The following is a 20,319-nucleotide window of genomic DNA, read 5'->3' as shown; positions in this document are numbered from 1 at the left end:
TCTACATTAGCAGAAAAGCAAACTGCTTCTACCTCTGCATGTGCAGTTCTCGAGGAAATTTCTTCAACTGTAAATGAGGAAAATAAAAGTCAATCTTCCTGCAATTATGAAGTTCACCACAAAAGAAAGACAAGCCCACAAACATCAGAAAATAAAAAAAAGCAGCAGAAATTAGATAATTTTTTTAAAGAATTAATTCAGGTAATTTAAAATATTTGCATAAAATGTAGTAGTTTATATGTTTGAAAATTTATGGTTATTAATTTTGCAAAAAAAGTAATTCATTGAACTTTTATAATTAGGTCATTCAATATTTCATAATTGTAATTTTTCATTTCTCTCCCCCCCCCCTTCTCGAAACTCCAAAATGCCGGTAGTAAGTCCGTAAAAGTTTCAGGGGATTTTTTGGGGTCCCACAAACACCCCTGTTTCTAATTAAAATATCAATACTATAATGCATGCACTTGTAAAGCTATTTTGAAATTAATCAGAAGGTGTAATAATCCATATCAGTAGTTAATTCCAATTCAATGACAGTGTTCTTCATAATTTAGAGCAAAACATTTTTTTTTTTTTTTAATTAGGAACAATTTTGTTCATTCTGGGAAAATGAATGATAACAAGAATTATCTGTTATGATTATTTAAGCAATTCAAAACATATTAAATGACTGCAAATATTAGCTTATATATTTGATATTGAAATAGATTGAGAAAAACTTAAAACATTCTCTTACAATTAGAATTTAATCAAGAAATTAGAAATTGCCCTCCTTTCTTTTCAATTAATTGGAAATAGAACTTGCAATATTCCTTGACTGCTCATTGAGTTTCAATTTTGCCTATCATACTGGCATGTTAAGTTAATCATGATCAATTGTCCTCCTGCCAGTGGGGCTTAGAAGTTTGAGGAGGGCATTCTTGCTTAAGTGTTGTTCTTGTCATCTGAGAGTGGTACAAAATAAAAAAGTTCATCCCAAAATAGCCATCATATTACTTCAAAACAGGACCTAAATATAAGTAAACTGAATTGAACTGCTCATTATGCATAGATTAAATGAATATAAATAGGGAATAAAATTCATTATTAAAGCATAAATATGTTAGTTCCAACAAGTAGAGTGAAAATTTATTGTTTACTGACTCAGTACTGGTACCTTGTTATAAGTAAAAGCAAAAATTCTACTAACTTCTTGCAAGCACAGTTGTTCTGTTCACTAAGCCCTCAAAACATAAAAGACTTTGGAATCAATAGGAGAGACAAGAATAAAATATCTGATTTTTTAAATATCAATATAATCGAAAAGTTAGTGATTTTAGTTGTAATATAAGTCTTTTTTTTTTTTTTTTTTTTTTCCTAACAACAAAATAAAAAATTAACAGTTGAATTGAAACTGCTATTGGGTCTCAATAGCAATCAAATGCATAAGTATAATTGCAACATTGAATTAAACTGACTTATTTAAAGAAGAAAATGCTTCAAGTGTTTTCATGCAGAAGTGTAATGTTGCATCTACTCAGTATTAGAACTTTCATATTGAATAAATAAATATATTTACTTATTTTTCTGAATTTTAATTAATTTCTGACCAGTTATTCAAAAAGTAAATGAATTGAATGTACAAGTTTGAACTAATTGGAAAATTTAAAGAGAAATAAATTCAATTCAATTGAAAACAAAAGGATACAAATGAAAATTAATCTGAAAACAGAGTAAATGATGGATGATTTTTTTTGAATGGTAATTTCCTGGAATTTAATAATCTTTATCCCATTTTAGATTATTAGAGACTGAAATCACTTACATATCCAATTAACATAATATTTGAAATTTCCATGAACTAGGCTGGATTATACTTCTGATAAAAAAAGGGGGGGAGAGAAGGGTGGTAATTATGAAGATAATTTAGATTTCTTAGGAGAAACAGAATTCCTTTTATAAGAATTAGCATAATATTCAGTAATTACTTTTTTCTAACATAATTATTCCTTGTAGAATTTGATATTCGAGTATATTATAATATTTCAAGGGTTAAATGCAATCAAGTATTAAATTACTTTCAAAGTTTTTATTTTAGAATTTATTTTTGGTTTCAGAATGCATAATGGCAGTCTTGTATATTTATGTTGAATTAAACTGCCAATCTGTAATTTAGTGGTTTATATAAATTTGACTAGTAACTGGAGAAATTTGAAATTCATTGGAAATCTGCTAAGGATGAATACGTATTCAGGTAAAAACTATGATTATTAGATGTTAGTCCCTTTTGTAAAATGAAAATTCGAATCTTAGTTATATGAAAGAATTGCTTTATGTATGAGAACTGAACAAGAACAGAATCTTGCCATACATCAAAATATACAATATACCAATCGAATTTCAGTTACAATCTTAAATATTTGCAAGTCCCCTCAGTGTGCTAATGTCTTCTAATGATTCATAATGGTCTGAATCACAGCTGTGCAATTTAGAGATTTGATTATCAAGAATGTAGCACATTTTTTTAAATCATCATATTTATCCGTAAAATTATTGCAAATGAAGAGTTTCATGTGTTTTTTTTTAATAATACACTAGGGAATTTTTGAATAAGTATATTTGATTGCTTATTTATAAATGTATTGAGATATATCAATCATAAATTAGTAGTTAACCAGTTGTTTGCATCATCTACATAATTGTGTAGAAAGGCAGATAATTATAAAAGAATGGGCTGTGTTCTAAATAATTGAGTGTAACTTTTAACAAATGTTCCATTAATTACAAGGTTTTTGTCATGCAGTATCAGCAAGCTAATGCTAAAGATAAGAAAATACATTGAAATAAAGAGTAAAAATTAAATAAATTTCCTTTAATGTCAATGAAAGTGCTGCAGAAAGTCTATTTTTATTTATCTCTCTTTTCAAAAATTGAATAGAAGGAACAGATATAATAGACATTCTTTCTTTCACTTTCTATTCAAAAGGATTCTACTTTAGATATATATTTTCTTAACAACAGCTCTTAAATTAATATGAAAATGAGATAGCTATACTTATTCTATAAGTATTCTTTATTGTATTTATATCTTGTGAATTGTTTATAACAAATGTCTATTATAATGACGTTTTTCGCCACAATTATACATTATTATTATTATAACACTTTTTTGTATGTATGTGGAAAGGCAAAAATAGATTGTAAATTTAAAAATTTATCTTTTCTTATATTCAAGCTTTCTTTTGCACTACATAATTTTTGGATTTCATTTGTAAATGTAGTTTACAAACTTTACCTTTGCAGTCAAATTTCTGAAAATAATTTTATATTCAAATGAACTAAAGACTTTTCTACTATAGCTGTGTGGTATCTTCAAACATTTTACTTTCATCTTCCCCCTACTATGAAATGTTGCCACACTTTCATAATTAAAAGATTCCAAGGTCAAATACTTGTGCATATTAAGGGAATCAAAATATTATTTGCTAATTTAGTTATTTTTTATTAGATTGATATAATGAGTAGAATTGCAAATTCAGTTAATAAAAATTGCAAAATGTAAGTCAGAAAGTTTATTAATAGTTTGAGTAGATGTGCTTGTCTTGACAGACCGTTACCCTGCTGATATTATTTTAGACGTGATTGTCATGGGATAACCAACAAAATTTGTAACAGAAAATATGCATATTGGCAAAATACTTAGTTAATGGGGGGGGGATCATTATTTGTGGTACACTTTAGATGTAAATATATTGCAACATTAGAAGTTTTGGATAAAACATGAACAGTTAACATGAATATGGATAGAGAATATTCATAATGTTCACAAACACTTCAAATCAAAACTTATCACTAAAATTGGATTGTTTTAGAAAACTATACAATATCAAATACAAAATTTAAAAAAAAAAAAAAAAAAAAAAAAAACAGCGCAGAAAGAAAATGTTAGCTATAACCTTCAATTCGGTCCATGTCAGCATAAATATTAAAGTAATAAAAATTACAGACCTCAACTCATTGACCTTTGCTATTTATTCATATTTTGATTTATTCATACATTATAAATCAGCCAATTTAAGCATATAAGAACCTATCTCATTTGATAGATGCCAGAGCTGAAGACCTAGAGATCTAGGATATTTTTAATTTCAACCAGATTGTGGTAGATGTTTATATACTGAATTTTTTTTATTTTATTTTTTTAGTGTGTGTGTGATTTCTATTTATTGATTTTCTATTTCTATTTGTTGACTTTTCTTTCTTGTTGAAAAATAACTTTTAAATCATGGAATTTTAAAATGTTTAACATCATAGGAAAATTAAATCCTTTGTTTTAAATAAATTTAGTACACAAATCTACTAACTTTTTATAATAAAATGCTAGAAAAGTTATATATATATGTGATGACTTTTGGTTTCTCCAATTCTTCTTTTATGTGGTTTCTTTGTCCATATTATAAATTTTAAAGAAATTATCCAAACTTCAGAGCTTATTTCTAAGAGATGAAAATTATGAATTCAAACTCTCAGTTACTTGAAAGATTAATTTCTGTATTTTTGTATGTGAAGATTGCTATTTTATTATGAAGGTGAATTTTTTTTAATCCTTTTCCCACACACATAAAGTTGTTTTATATATAATGTTACCTTTAATTTCATTTTTTGTAAGCTTCTATATTTAAATGTTCTTTTCAGGTGTTGATCCATGCTTCATTCTCATCATATATGACTATTGCTCCTGTAAGTAATTCTGTTATTCTTTTATGTAAACTTTCAATCTTATTTTGAATGAGCTTTTCAAATAATCAAAGATGTCATTAACTGCTGCTTTCCAAAATTGTTACTTTCTAATATAGATAATTCATCTGTTCAGAAGTGGTAGCAGTTTAGTACATTAATTAGAGATGCAAAACCACATTTAGTTCAATGATTGCGATCAAAATCATTTATTGAACATTTTGAATATTTGTTTTAGGTGTTTCACATTTGAACATTAAGAGTAAAACAGTTAATTGGGGTTTTGCTTATTTTATTGTAAGCCAGGTCACATTAACTATTTACAGATTTGCTATTATCCCTGGTATATAAGGTTTATTGAAGGACAAATTCAAATTGCGTTTAATAATATGCTTGATTGATCAAATAAATGAAATCCCTTTTTCCCCTCAGAAAGTTATCAGTATGTTCTTTTGAAGAGGATTTCTCCATTTAGAACCAGAATTATTCCTCAATAGAGTTATCATTCAGATCCAAAATACTTATAATTTCTGACTATTACTTTCAGTAAATTATTAACATTGTTTCGACAAATTATCATCTTACAGAAGAGATGTGTCTGTTTACTAAATGTTTTAAATGCTATTCTCTGATCTGTTTCATATGTTAATCATATATTTGTTTTCCTGTATTCTGAAGCATTATTGTGCCAATGATTGATCACATACAGTTTATGGTGTAGCTGAATCATCTAATATGAAAGTTTATAATTTCATTTGCCATCAAGCTTATGGATTGTGTTCTTGAGCATTCTGAACATCTCCCATTCTTAGTTTTTATGCTAAACCTTTCAAACCATTCAGATCATGTAGATCAATCAAACCGCCATTATTTTATTTATTAAAAAAAAACATATATAACTTATATAATCATTTGTTTGAGGCCCATCCCACTCACATTTTCCATTTTGCTGTGTATGTAGTAATTATTTTCAGATTCTTGTTTTATTATAGTCATTTATGCTAGCTAGCCTTGCTCATTCTCTATGGTAAGAAAATAAGACAAAGTATTTTAACTCTATGAGTGCAGCTAATATGAATGTTCTTGTGCCTTAAAACTCAAGTAAGTTTTCTGTCTACGAAAATAGAATGGAATTATCCTTTCTTTCAGAATAATAATGGGGGGGGGGGTGAGCTATAATTGAAATACCCATCCATTTTTTCACACTAATAGGTCACTCTGCGGTTATTATTTGTCGTTTGAGAGAAGGATTTTTTTTTTTTTTTAATTTGTTGTTAGTTGCTAAATTTATCCTCATTCGTATTCCAAAGATGTAAAGGATGAAGTGGTTTTTTTTTTTTTTTTAATGTGTGTTTTTTATCACTGCTATATAATTAGGAGCAAATTTTAAAAGCTAAAATAGCATAGATGAATCATACATAAAACATTATCAGCTATCAAGAAATGTATTGCTCCTTTATCATGTATGAAACTGTTAAATGATAAAAATGAAATTATTTTAAATTCATTATGAACTGATAAATTTTCCTCATAATTTTTAAAAGAAGCTCTATAATAATGTATTAAATTTCATTGAAATATTAATATTTTTCAAATATGTAAAATGAAAACTTAAATGGTAACAAAATATAAATTGATTTTTGTACTTGTTTTTAATGAAAAAAACATTTAAATTTGTAAAATTAAGCATGTATGTTTAATTTATTAGTTTTTTGCATTTCATAGGTGAAGCGATGAAATTATTTTTTCATCATTATATCTATCACATATTCAGAAATATAATTTAAAAAACTCTTAAAATTATGGAAATTTTATTTTAATAAAATGCAGACAATTCTATTTCTGCAGACAATATTCTGCATATCTGAAATAAAGAACAAATTTCTAAATTTCAGTTCAAAATTATATAAAATATTACAAATGATTTATATAATATTTCATTTAGAAGAAAATATTTTTATTTGAAGAAGCTACAGAATAATGTCAAAATAATATAATAGAAATGAATGTTATTTAATAAATTATGCACTGATTTGTTGTTTTTTTAAAAATTAAAATTGAATACATCGAATTTTATTTCAAAATTACATTCGCAACTAATTTGAATATTTAACAATCAACATATTTCTCTAAAATATACTGATAATAAAATATAATAAACTGTGCAAACCGTGAAAAATTGTGGGAAGAAAAACAGTAATGGCAAAAAATGGTAATCTTATAATTTCTAACTAATTTTCTATAATTCAGTAATAAACCTAGCAAGCTAAATCAAAAATCAATTAATACATAATTTTGCTATCATATGTATCAGATTTTGGGGGGAAAATTAAATAATGAGTATCAATAAAAATAAGCAAAAAGGGAAAAAAGAGCTTTTGAAACTTTTTTTCTGTAAAGAATTAGAATTTCTTAAAAAGAACCAGTCTCTTATATCTTAAAAAGAACCAGTTTATAGCAATCATAATAAAATATATTAGAAAATTTCAATCTTTGATTGAATTTAGAATTTTCTTTAACTGATAAATGTTTCATGCCCATAGTTACTGTCTTCCATCTCCTCTGTTCCTGGCTGCGATAGAATGACATAAAAAATCGCGAAACAATCACTGCCAGGGGCATTACTACACCATAACTATGGTCGTAAATTCCCTCTATCCCTAAATTTGAGCCATGCGCCTGAAAGTGTCCGATTCAAATAAGGCATTTTGAAGTGAGTACGGGCTGCTAGGATTAACATTTAACATTTATTTAAACATTTATCATGCATACCAACTAATTTTTACTGATAAAATTATTATATAAGTTTTATATCTTCATTTTGATGATGACCATTTAAATTAGAGCTTTTCTCTTTCACTTAATCCCATATATCACCAGTAAATTCAGAAATCTACTGTATGTACTGGTTATAAATTTACTATAAGCTTTAAGCAATTAATTTGCTTGTTCTTGAGGAAATTAAAAGTGTATTATTGTATCGTTTCTATGAAAATAGTCATTGAATTTTGTTTTCTTGTTATTTCTTCTTACAATGGCATTAAATGTAATTAATCAGATATTAGTTTTAAAACAGATACTATGTTTTTATCCTAACTCTTTGCTTTTGGTAATATACGAACTGTTTTAAATCACTGGTGTATGTGCCAAGTCAGAAGAGTAGAAATAAACAATAGGCAAAATGCTATTAAAGTGATCATCTGAAGTGTAGAATTCAGAAAACAATGCTGTTATGCATTATTGAAGTCTTAAAATTTTGATAATGTCTGATAGCTTATTGCAGCTCCTATGTAATTCTCCACTCTTCAAAATGAAGTTAATATTTTTAAAAGTTCTAAAAACCACAATATTCATACATTTAATTAGCATTTATATAGAATAAGGCCATCTAATACTTCTGTTCCTAAATTGCACATAGATATTGCCATGTGTGTATATTTTATATGATATGGACAATAATATCATGTTGAAATTTAAGTATCTTTTTTCAAGAAAATAAATAAACTCAATTAGGGTAAATGTTAACAAATAAGCAGAATTTGCCATCTTCTTGGATTTAAAATTGTTTCAAAGGGCTCATTAAACAATGTCTTTTCTTCTCCCAAAAGTTATTAATTAACCAGCCTCATTTACAGTGACATTCATAACTACCCGCAGGGACTATGAGGAAATTTAAAAACATATGTAAGCTTCTGATCACAGCAAGGAACTGATTTGAAGAGAATATCTTTGAAATTATTTTCTCGGAATTGATTCTACTGCTCATTCGCAAATACTCCAGAATACTGCTTTTTTACAGTTTCGCAAAATATATTCTATTTCATGAAATTCCATATATAAAATATTATGATTATTTAATATTTTCTATTTGTTGAAGCTTATAATCAATCTGTCATCAGTTTTGTGAGGAAAAGTCAAAAGATCTTTATAAATACAGAAATGGCTGAATTTTTTAAGACATGAGAAGGAACTATCTAAAACTTAAAATGCACTTAAAAAAACCTCACTTGTTCAGTTTAGTAATAAAAAGTATAGCTGTCACTTTAAGTAGAATGTTTCCTTTCTTTCCTTCCTCCTATCCTTTTTATCTGGGTTTTCTCTGGTATTTACACTAGATGAAAAAACTTACTTCAGCAATAGGATTTGGCAGTATAGCTTCTATCTGATTCTCAAAATTCACTACTCTATGCAGAATAAACTTTAAGATACCTAATAAATAAGAAATGTTTTGAAAAAAAATGTCTTTTTACTATAAAACAGGTTGAAAAGTGTTTTTTTACTACCGCCTTTCCAGAACATGAAATTGCTTGATTTTGTAAATGTTGATTCTGCTGCAAAATAACAGACTGAACAAATTGTTTAAAATATTAAAAACAACAATTTTATCAAAATCTGATTTTTTATATAATTTTATCCATATTACTTCTTACAAGGGGAGGGCATGAGGTGGAAAATTCAGTTCAGGATGAGATTTAGTATAAAGGTAGTTTACATTTAGAATGTTCATTCATGAAAATGTTAATGCACAATAGCGAGACAATTTCGTGAAAATGGCCCTCAAATTTCAGCATAGCTTATATACTAATAATAAGTCTGTGTAGATGAACATGTATCTTCTAGTGTTAGTTAATATACTTGCAAAAAAATGGAAGGGTTTTACATAATTGTATTTTATCTGAAATTCAATAAAGGAAAAATGATGGGGGTGTCTGAGAATTAAGTTTATTTTACATTGATTTTAGTTATAAGCGTAGAACAATTTTCAAATAAAGTTAAAAGCATGTTGTACAATAATTAAAGAGAATAAAACAAAGCGACATGCTGGAGATATTAGAATCATCCAAAAATGGCAGGAAAATTTCTTTAAAAAAAAAAAACTTGGAAATGTGAGAGAAATTCAAACAGCAGAGAAGCCAGCCACCCTGGCTAGGTATGATTTTTAAAATTTAAAAAAAAGTTTTAAGAAACCTTTATTATTCAAATTATATCGTTTTTAGAAGTATTTGTTTTTCTCTTTTTGTAACTTTTTTACATTTTTTTTCTCCGTTTCCCAATGAAATCTCTTTCTCAATATATAATAATTTGTCTGGCCACAAAAGAGTAATATGCAGCTTAAATCACTGAAATTAGAGACATGAAATTTAGTGGAAAGTTACTTTTTGATATTGGGCTCACTAAGGACTGATTTTGAAAATTTTTAATTAAAAATTCAATTAAAAATTTAACAAGATTGCTTCGTGTTTCCGCCATAACATTAAAAAATATTATCGTACAAAATTTATGTTTACACCTTCTTAATGATGTTATATATATATTGTGTATTTTCCAAACTGGGCAAAAACTTCTTTCACCACTTGTAACTTCTTCTCATTTACTTTTATATCCTTGGAAAGTTTGCATTAACTGCAACAGTAATAGATGGATTTTCCATTATCAACTTTCAAATCTGACCTTCTGTTACAATATTCTTATGTTTGTCATCCTATTTGAAGGCTTCAAAAAATACTAGCCATCCACATTAAATCAATAAAATTTTACCACTCTCCTGGGTCTTTTAGAATGGAAGAAAGAAATTTGTAGTCAGTACATAGGTTTGCAATTATTAATTCCAATAAAGAAACCAGATTCAGAAATCTGTCTGTAGACACTAAATGGAAGGTATCACATACAGCAGTTGTAAATTATCCTCCATAGAAAATTAATACTACAGATTTTCCTTTGAATGTATTTAGCAACACACATGCAATTTACACTGTAGAGTACACTTTGGGAAATATGGACCAAGTTTCCAAAAGCAGCAGGAAATGATAAATTGAACATTCTGAGAAAATGCTGTGAATTTTATTTAAAAAGAAATGAAAAAATTAATAATTTGGTTTGGTATATTGCATATTATCTACAGCATTAGCTGTAGATATATATTGTTTTCTCGTGAAATATATATACATTTTTTTTTTTTTTGAATAAAGTGTTGTACTGTTTATATAGCTCTTAGGAATTAAAAACAAATTATATTTAAAAAATGAATTTTCTGACATGGAAGGAAAAATAAAAGAACTGCCACAAAAAGCTAATAAAGCAACAGATTTTTCTCTCTTGGTGAAGTGCAACAACAATCAAAGAAAAATAATAGAGAAAAACAAACTTTTAAGATCTAAAATTTGAAATTGTCAAGGAGAAATTTAAAAAATAAAACTGTAAAATTAGCAATAATAATAGTGTTTCTCTATCCTTTTTCCTAGTTTCTATACTTATTATTTGTATTCATATAAATATTTATATAGTCTAGTTTTTTTTTTATAAAAATAAAAGCTGATGATGATGTATAAGTTCATTCAATTTAATTTAATTTATCAATCAAGATAGTACTGTTAGGTTTTTGTTATTTTGATGTTAAAATTTTAGTTAAGTATTTTAAAAATTAGAAGGAAAACCAGTCCGTTACTTTTTATATATAATTTTTTTAATTGTATACATAAAGAAATAAAAATTATTAAGACCTAGAAGTTATTTAATTATATGTTTTCTGATTTATTAAAAATTGTCGAGCTTAAATTTAAGATTATGATTAAAATCTGTCAGCATTATCTGCTATTAAAAAAAATTAAAGTTACTAAAGGATAACTGATTGATTATAGTTTATGTATCTATGCATGTATGAAAGTGCTTTTTTTTTTTTTTTTTTTTTGCTAAGGTGCTTAAAAAGTGCTTAATTTTTGCATCCGTTTCACTCTATATATCCTGAAAAATATCAGGGAAATTCAAATAGAAGTAATGGCCACCCTGTGAAAGTTTTTTGATAAATTTTCTCTTCAAAATAAAGCAAATTTTAAATAAGCTACATTGATACATAAATATAAAAAAACTTACTAGATTTATTTCATTAATGGTACAGGAAACCATGGAAATTATATGACTTTTCCAAATACAGTGAATAAAAAAAATAAAAATAAATCAAAGAAATGCAAAAGTGTAATAATTTTTCCAAAAAGCACATAAGTAGAATTTAATACATATAAATTTGTTGAACTGAATGATTAAACTCGCATTTCAGCCATGTGGGACATACTTTCTGTAATATTAAATTTTTTCTTTAGGTACTAGATTATTAATGATGTTTAGAAAAAGTATTAAAACGGTAAACCTGTACAAAGTAGAGCTAACTTATATTGAGCTGTAGTTTAATTTAATTATATTAACATCCTATTTCAAAATAAGCCAAGGACTGTTTAGAAAAAAGAACTTTCACATTTAAAACAGTTATTTGAAAGAAAAATATCTCATCTTGCATCTCCCTTTCCAAACTTCCATATCCAACCAAAGTGAGGACGCTTGATCCACAACATCAGATTTAACGTTTTCCACACCTCTTTAGTGTGATTAGGTTTTGGAATAGGAATTCTTAGACTCAAAGCTGGATCTTGCCATTGAATGTTTAGCTTTAATGATTTTGTTGATAATTTCATTTTCTTCTTCTTTTGTATCGCCATATTTGTAAAACTGGAAAAAAGACAGACTACACAAAGTGCTGTGAAAGGGTTTTGCAGACTTTTAGTTCCTTTGGCTTGAAAAAGAAGCAAGTACTTTCTTTTTTCTCAATCAGAGTTTCTACTGTATGGGATATTTTGAAATTCAATATGACCATGTTCTAAATTTGAACTTTATAATCAGTTTTTATTTTGTTTCAACATCTATTTAAAACCATCAGAATCTAAAAGCTCAGAGTGTCAGAATAGTATCCATATGCTTGTAATGCAACTACAATATAATATCACAAAATCAATTTGTGGTGTGAATTTTCATGTATATGAGTTAAGATTTGTCTAAATTAAAATCATTTAAAATTTTAGGAGGCTATTATTATTAAATTCAACCTGAATAGCAGTCATGGGTGAAAAAAACTAAAGCATTTGTGATGTTTGAATTTTCAATTAATTACTGTTGAAATTTCAGTAGCGTCACATTTATTAATTTTATTCAGCATTTGAACTGCCTTTGTAAGGTTTAAGGTAAATTATGTAAATGTCTGTTCAGAATCCTAGATTATTTTTTAACAATAATAAAACCATGATTTTAATCTGCTGCTCTAATGTAGAATATTCCGTTCTTTTTTATCATAATTACCAAATAAATTTGTATTTGAATGTCCTGTTTTAGATTTGTTCCTAGGTATAATAGAATTTTACCACTGCATATAGTCAATTTTAATTTACTCAAGTATTTATAAAACATCCCTTGGTGGTAAATTGTTAGTAAACGCACTTGTTAATTTGGTATGTTTTTCAATTCATTGAAATTCCTTTTAAGTTCTTGTTAACACCATATGATTAAAAAGTATCTCATCATACCAATTTTAAGTAACTTGATGAATGATGCAGTATATTTAAAATTATTAGAAACCTGATTGATTTATTAATTCTTTAATTAAGTATTCTGCAATGTCAGTAGACTAATGTTTTCACTTCTAACTATTATATAACTATCCTACAAAAGCATTGCATATATATAATTAGATTTCTTTCAGAATTATTCAAACTGTTTTGCACACATTGAATCTAAAGAGAGATTTTTAAAATTTGGAACTAGGAAGGTTATTTGAATATTTTGTGATTGATGCTTGTTGTTTAAATACAAATAAAAAAATATATAGATAATCCACAAGAAATAATTTTTAAAAAAAACATGAATTTTGGGGGGGGGGGGGTAGATTGATTTTAATTTATTTAGTGTGTTTATAATTGAATAATATGTAAATAACATTATATTGGTACGTAAAATTAAGGAATTAAATTATTAGATTGTTAAGGAATTTATTAAATTATTGATATTTATTTACAATCCTTCATATTCCCTATGAATTTTGCAAAAGAGAAAATCATGTTTTCATAATTTACCCATTGTTGTTTAAATACAAATAAAAAAATATATAGATAATCCACAAGAAATAATTTTTTTTAAAAAATTGTGGTGGGGATTTAGATTGATTTTAATTTATTTAGTGTGTTTATAATTGAATAATATCATTAATGCTTATTATTGAATAATATGTAAATAACATTATATTGGTACATAAAATTAAGGAATTAAATTGTTAAGGAATTTATTAAACTATTGATATTTATTTACAATCCTTCATATTCTCTATGAATTTTGCAAAAGAGAAAATCACGTTTTCATAATTTACCCAGTATCTTCTGTTATGTGACATTAAAATCATGTGGATTGCCTTTATTAAAAATTACCTCTATATAAATTAAATCATCCAATGCATAATATAATAGAGAAAGAACACTCATTTATATCAGTCAGTTCAAATAAAATTAATTTCATTTCAAAATTTTTTAAATTATTATTATATTTAAGAAAAATAATTATTTTACTTAATTCCAATATAACATTTCATTAACTATGTACAGAAAAGAAACCCAGTCCCCAACATTAAAAGTAAAAATCGTTGCAAAAGCTTTTTATTTTTAATTCATTTGTTCAATCCTCAGCATTGTGTGTGTGTATATATATATATATATATATAAGCATTATTTTATGTTAAGCAGAATGCAGGTGCGACAAGCAGTGAAGAGACTTGGCATTTTTAAATTCAATTTATTCTCTCCCGAGAGACAGGTATGATAGATTTACAAGAAGGCGCGGACATGGCACATCTGCCACAGAGTGGCACGAAAGCAGATGTCGGGAAGAGAGCAAGAAATAAATTATCCTTTGTCTTATATAACATGAGATGTTGATAGGGAAAATATTTTTTTACAGTGCTAATATATTATTAAGATTCTGATAGGGATTTCTGACACATGTCAATCACAAGTAAGGGAAACACAGGGATCTTTTAAAAAGAATGTGCTTACTGGACAATTTTCTATCCCATCACATGGTGCGGGTGAAAGTGCAAATGTAAGTACTTTTACAAAGCTTTTCTTGAATTAATTGAGTAGAGGAAATGGAATTGGATCAGGAAATAAGATAATTTTTTAGAATGAAGTTACTATGAGTTAAATTAAGATAAAGCTTTGGAAATTAATTTGGATTTAAATTAGAGTTCAAAATATCATTACATATATATAATTTGTCTTATTTCATCTACCATAAAAGGGTGAAGAAAGAAAAAGGTATACCCATTCCCATTATTATTATACATCTGAAATAAAAGCCTTTATATTGGAATTGCATATACTAAATGATGAACCAACATCAGTATTATGTCAATCAGTATTGTGTTTCTGATTTACTGCAGTTCATTGTCAGTGAATCCATGTTAGAAGTCTATTGATTCATCATTCCTGTTTAGCATATCATTCTTGCATGATATCATGAGTAAATGGTTTTTCAGAATATTTGAAAAATATTTATAAACCAATTACCTAAAATGCAGTAAGCTTTGAATTTGATTCAGAACTTTATTCTATTCACATCACAAAATTAAATTACTTTTGGTCTCTAAATCTAAGATTAGTTTATGAAATACCAAGTAAATTTTCATGTAACAGGGGAGAGGGTGTTGCAAAGAGAAAATTTCTTTGTTTTTAGATTGTTTTCTTTGAAATTGTACTTAGTTGCAGGAATTCTACTTACCATTTGTGTTTTGACCAGTAGAAATTACTTATTTTAAATAACTTTTGATAAAAAAAAAATTCAACTTTTTTACTATTTACATCATACTTTGTTAATTTTTAATTACTGAGTTAATCATAATTTCACAAAGGAATATGCAATTAAGTGTCTGATTTGAAAGATCCCATGGTATATGTATGTTTAAACTACATCCTTTCGAATTTTGCCATTCAGCTATAATTCCCTAGAATATTAAGAAAAATAGTTATTAAAAAAATAAATTATTTTAAATGAGATTTTGTGTTAAAAGTCCATATATGTTATCAGTAAGATAGAATGCTAACTATGCAAATTTAATTTTAGTAGAAATTTAAGGTCTTTGTATCTGAAGTTTTTCAAAAATTAAACAATGCATCTTCCTTTATTCATTTGTATGGATGGTTTGCATGTAGGCACTATGCAGCTGCAGCTCCTCTAAATTTTTTAGTGTATGAATTTAATCATTGTTTAATTTTGCATGTTATATTTAACTCTTAGAACACTATAATGCTGTGTGTTTAATTGTCCCATGGGGTAAAACATATGGGAAAATGGTATATTTCTTCTTATTTCATAGATGAGTTTTGTTTAAAGGACTTCAATTTCTCTTCATCGTGATTTTTTCTTCTAATACATGGTTTCAAAAGAAGAAGAATTGGAAGAAGTCTCATTTTCAGATATATTAGAAACAATGTTTTAATTCTTTTCACTTGTATGTTAACTCTGACTCGCAATTATGATTTGTGCATTGTTTTCGTATTTATTTGGATAATGATTATTGAAAAGCTGTGTAATGGCAAAAACTACTTTTATTAATTAGTTTTTAGGATTTAATACAGATCAATTAATAGGAGTTAAAATAATCAACTCTTTTAAGTGCAAAGGATTAAAATACTTTTTGTCTACAACTAAAGTTTTCCATGTGCCTAAAATATGAATAAAAAGTATATGCATGTGTAAGATTTTTCTTGCAGACAAAAACAATAATAATTTCTATACATTAATTAGCTGTGCACTTCTTATTTATTATTATTATTATTTATCCACTCTTATGTAAATTTTTATAAACAAGAGAATGGAAAGTAAAGAAAATAATTGAGAATATTAATTTTGAAATTGAATTATTAATTATACTTTAATAATTACTTTATGATAATAAATAGTTTAAATATCCAAACATAATTTTTTTAATATGAAATTTGTTTTATGCAATACTGCTTTGTTGCTCAGTGATGTGTAGTATTTTACAATCCCCCAATTTTACTCATTTGAAAAAGTTACTCATAAGCTACAAGCAGCAGAAAATAGTATCAATAAAGGGAAATTATTTGTTCATCTCAGGTGAATATCTTAAAGATATCGTATCCAACACCTCTTTGTAACTTTATTTAATACTCATATAAAAGAGATGATATTTCATTTATGCTATTAAAAAGAAAGAGTCCTCCCTGCGAAAGGAACTTCAAAATTTGTTAGATTAAAAATGCTGCTTTATTATTATTCATTTAGAGAATAGAATGGAATTATAATACAAGATTCAATTTTAAAGAAAACTGTAATTGAAAAACAGAGAAAGAAAATAAGTATAAATAATAGCTGTAATAGAAAATTCAGATTCAATCATTGTATACTTATTAAACATTGTGGCTGTTAATTTATTTGATCCTATGAAGTTATTTGAAAAACAAAAGAGAGGTTGCTACACACTAGGAATTTCATTGTAGATCCTCAGTTAATATCTGTTATGTTTCCTCTTTGTAATCATCAAGCTATTAGAAAATTACTTAATTGATTTGTGCCAGTGAATAGTTTTTCATGTCATATAAAATTTTCTTAGATTCAGTTAATAATTTTTTATGAAATCAATTCATATTAATGATGTGCATAAAGTGTACCCTTCCAATTTAAATTTCTAATCAATCGTACATCTGGAAGAATGAAGAGGAATGTAATAATGCTGAATGTAAGTATATGATTATACGTAAGATAACATGCACTGTTAATTTTGTCATGTATCTGTGATGTCACATGGATTTAGTGCATTAAAAATAAGTGCTATTTTGAGGTTTATATATATATTGTTTATTAGTCTGTTTTAGGTAGCAATATTTGGGCTGATATTTTATGGCCGCTCTTTCTTCCAACTACATTTTTCAAACTGAAGTAAGTCTTTATGTGTGCATTTAAAAGATAATTTTATTTCTAAAAGTAATAAATTTTTGTATTGAATTAATTAAAAAAACTAGGTAATTTATTTTAAAACATTTCTCTTTTTTTTTTTCTTCCAAATGTTACAAAGTTTAATTTTTAGTTCTTTTTGTATTGCTTTGGATTTCTGTGGTTACATTTTATTTTAAAACATAAGCAAGAGTCTGTAAAGAATTGCTTTTTTGGATTTTCTAAAAATGGAGAATTAGTTATCGCATGTAACACAGATAGTCAGTCCTTTTAGGTGATTCTCTTTTATTTTAATCTAGCACTGTGATTTTTGAAAGACTGTTTCAAAAGATTTTTCTTGTTCCAGAATTATTCAAAAGAGGATGTTTAAAAATAATAATTAAAAATAAATTATCATAAAACAAATTATAATAAATATAGAAATAATATTAAAATTTTAGGAAATCTCATTTTCGAATTTTGATCTCTGTTTTAGTGCTTCTAATTCCATATATGTCTTTTAGTGGCACTGTATCATCACTCATGTTATTGTCACATTCTTTTGTAAACTCCAACTATGGCCATGGATCAAATGAAATCTTCAAGGAAACCCAATCTAATCTAAAACCCTATGTTTATCTAACAAATCTTATGCTATCTAACAAACCCTATGTTTAAAAGTTTCTTCATACACCATATATTTGATGCATCAAAGATCAATTGTTGTATTTATATTACTATACTATTTATGTATTTATTTATTCATATACTACCACAAACTAATTAACCTTTTGTGTTAAAACATACAAATAAAATAAGGATTTGGCTTTTTTATTTATGATTTAGTTGTTTTTCTTTGCTATTTATTGCTTTCTAAAATATCTATGTACTTGTCATTGCTGATTTGTTTATATTCATTTTTATGCAGAATTTTGCCTAGTATGGTCAAGCTACCTGAGGAATCAGTTAATGACTTCACCAGGAGAGTTCAACAATCAATGGCCTCTGCTCTGAATTTGAGTCCTACAGTTTATACTTCATCTGATAAAAAAGAGTTAATAAAAAGATTAGAAATGTCTTCAGCTGCAGGTAATTTAAAAATGATTTTGCGTATTCTGCTTTTCGACTTTTTGTTTATAGATGTTTAAATAACTTTTATATTAAAAGAGGAATTGAAATTTTCTGTTTTGTTTGCTTTTAGCTTCTGTAGCTAGATCCAGTATTTCTTTAAATATTCCTTCCTCTTCTAAACATCCATCTGGTTTACAAAGATCTTCGCATTTGTCAAGCTCTCCGCCTCAAAAGGTATTCTAAATTTCTTAATGTGCCATTTATTAAGTTGGTGTTTCAGTTTTTGTTTAAGTATTGTACAAAAAAAAAAATGGAATTACTTTTATCTATCAGTTCAACTTTTAGATGTGCTGCAGAAAATGGCAGTGTGTACTTTCTATTAGTTATTTTTTAGATTGTGGCTAGATAAAAATCTCAAAATATCTGTATAAATCAGGAGTATAACTAATAAACTGGGAAGAACTTCTCAAATTATTTGAAATAAAGTCTAATCTTTTACAACCCTTCTTAAGATATTTATCTTGTATTTCCTCTTATATCAAAAGCATTTAATCATCTGTTTGTGATGATACAGTGAGATATTCAAAAAATTATAATGAGGATAATTAGATGTATGTAACCAAATTATACAAAATGATTAAAATTAAACTTACGGTACTTGAATGCTGGTATCTCCAATTCTACTGAATGGATCCAGATGAAATTTCAAATATTTTACCAAAAAATGGCATTGTAATCAAGTAAAAGAAAAAAAAGATAACAGCTCAAAAATGAAAGAATAACAGAAAATTTTATTTATTTCCACACCTTGTACCCTATATATATACACCCTGACAACCAACAACATGCTGACAGTTTATCACTGCAATATCAACAGTCCAACGCAGCATGTCAGCAAGAATGAAGGAGACATGGTAGACGATGCAGGATGTCAAGCTTGTTCCATTAATTGCAGGTTCTTGATGAAGACGATCTGTGAAGAAAATCTCTCAGTCAGAGGACACAAAGGTTTAATCTAGTGACCTTGCTGGCCAAAGAGACAAGGAGTAAAGTATGCAGTATACACATTTATAAGGGAAGTTTGTTTTAACCATGTTCTTTATATATCTGTATGGGATATTACTTCATCTTGCATAAATGCTGTTTTAGACACACAGCATCTTTGCCTTAACATTGGACTTCATGATTCTCTCTGAGTGTGTTGTATTGTTCATTACTAACTGAAAAATACAACAGACTGCATTACTAATGAATTCATACCATAATGTGACATATGGGAAATATAGCAGCTATTGTTGTATATTATGTACTTTAGTAGAATCTCATACGTATCAGTTCTACGTGTTCACTGCACCATCTAAGTGGAAATGGGCCTCATCTCTTCATAAAATATGCGATAGTCAGTACTCGTCCACTTGCATCTTTGCCAGAAGACAATGCAAAATCAAGAACTACCGAGTTTTTCTATTGTTTCACGATATACATTTTGTTAAGGTAGAACTTTAGAATTTTATGTAACATCTAATGCATTGCAAGCCATGGGATTCCCAATGCTCATGCTACGGAGCAGGCATTTACAGCAGAATTCAAAGAACTCGCAAATGCTTCCTCTATTGCAATTGCAACTTCTACAATCGCCAGCTCAATTATACATCATATTCTTAGTGTGACATCTAGAGAGCCAATTTCTTCAAACTCATATCATTAAGTGCATTCACAGGCGTTTGTCTTCTGCTTAAGTTATTCCTCCATGTATATGAAAGGACTGCT

General features: G+C 26.9%; 1 protein-coding gene across 1 annotated transcript in view; it reads left to right on the top strand.

The window, feature by feature from the left end:
* Nucleotides 1-20,319, top strand: part of LOC129958287 (lipid droplet-regulating VLDL assembly factor AUP1-like) — a 66,200-nt gene that overhangs the window by 44,296 nt on the left and 1,585 nt on the right. Inside the window, exons 6-9 of the mRNA XM_056070641.1 lie at nucleotides 4,675-4,719; nucleotides 17,411-17,484; nucleotides 18,407-18,567; nucleotides 18,680-18,783. Coding sequence (XP_055926616.1) covers nucleotides 4,675-4,719; nucleotides 17,411-17,484; nucleotides 18,407-18,567; nucleotides 18,680-18,783 — 384 coding nt within the window. The remainder of the gene's footprint in view (nucleotides 1-4,674; nucleotides 4,720-17,410; nucleotides 17,485-18,406; nucleotides 18,568-18,679; nucleotides 18,784-20,319) is intronic.

This window comes from Argiope bruennichi, chromosome X1, assembly GCF_947563725.1.
Source record: "Argiope bruennichi chromosome X1, qqArgBrue1.1, whole genome shotgun sequence".
NCBI classification, from domain to species: domain Eukaryota; kingdom Metazoa; phylum Arthropoda; class Arachnida; order Araneae; family Araneidae; genus Argiope; species Argiope bruennichi.
The sequence above is the reverse complement of the archived record's forward strand: the minus strand, read 5'-3'. Positions and strand labels throughout refer to the sequence as shown.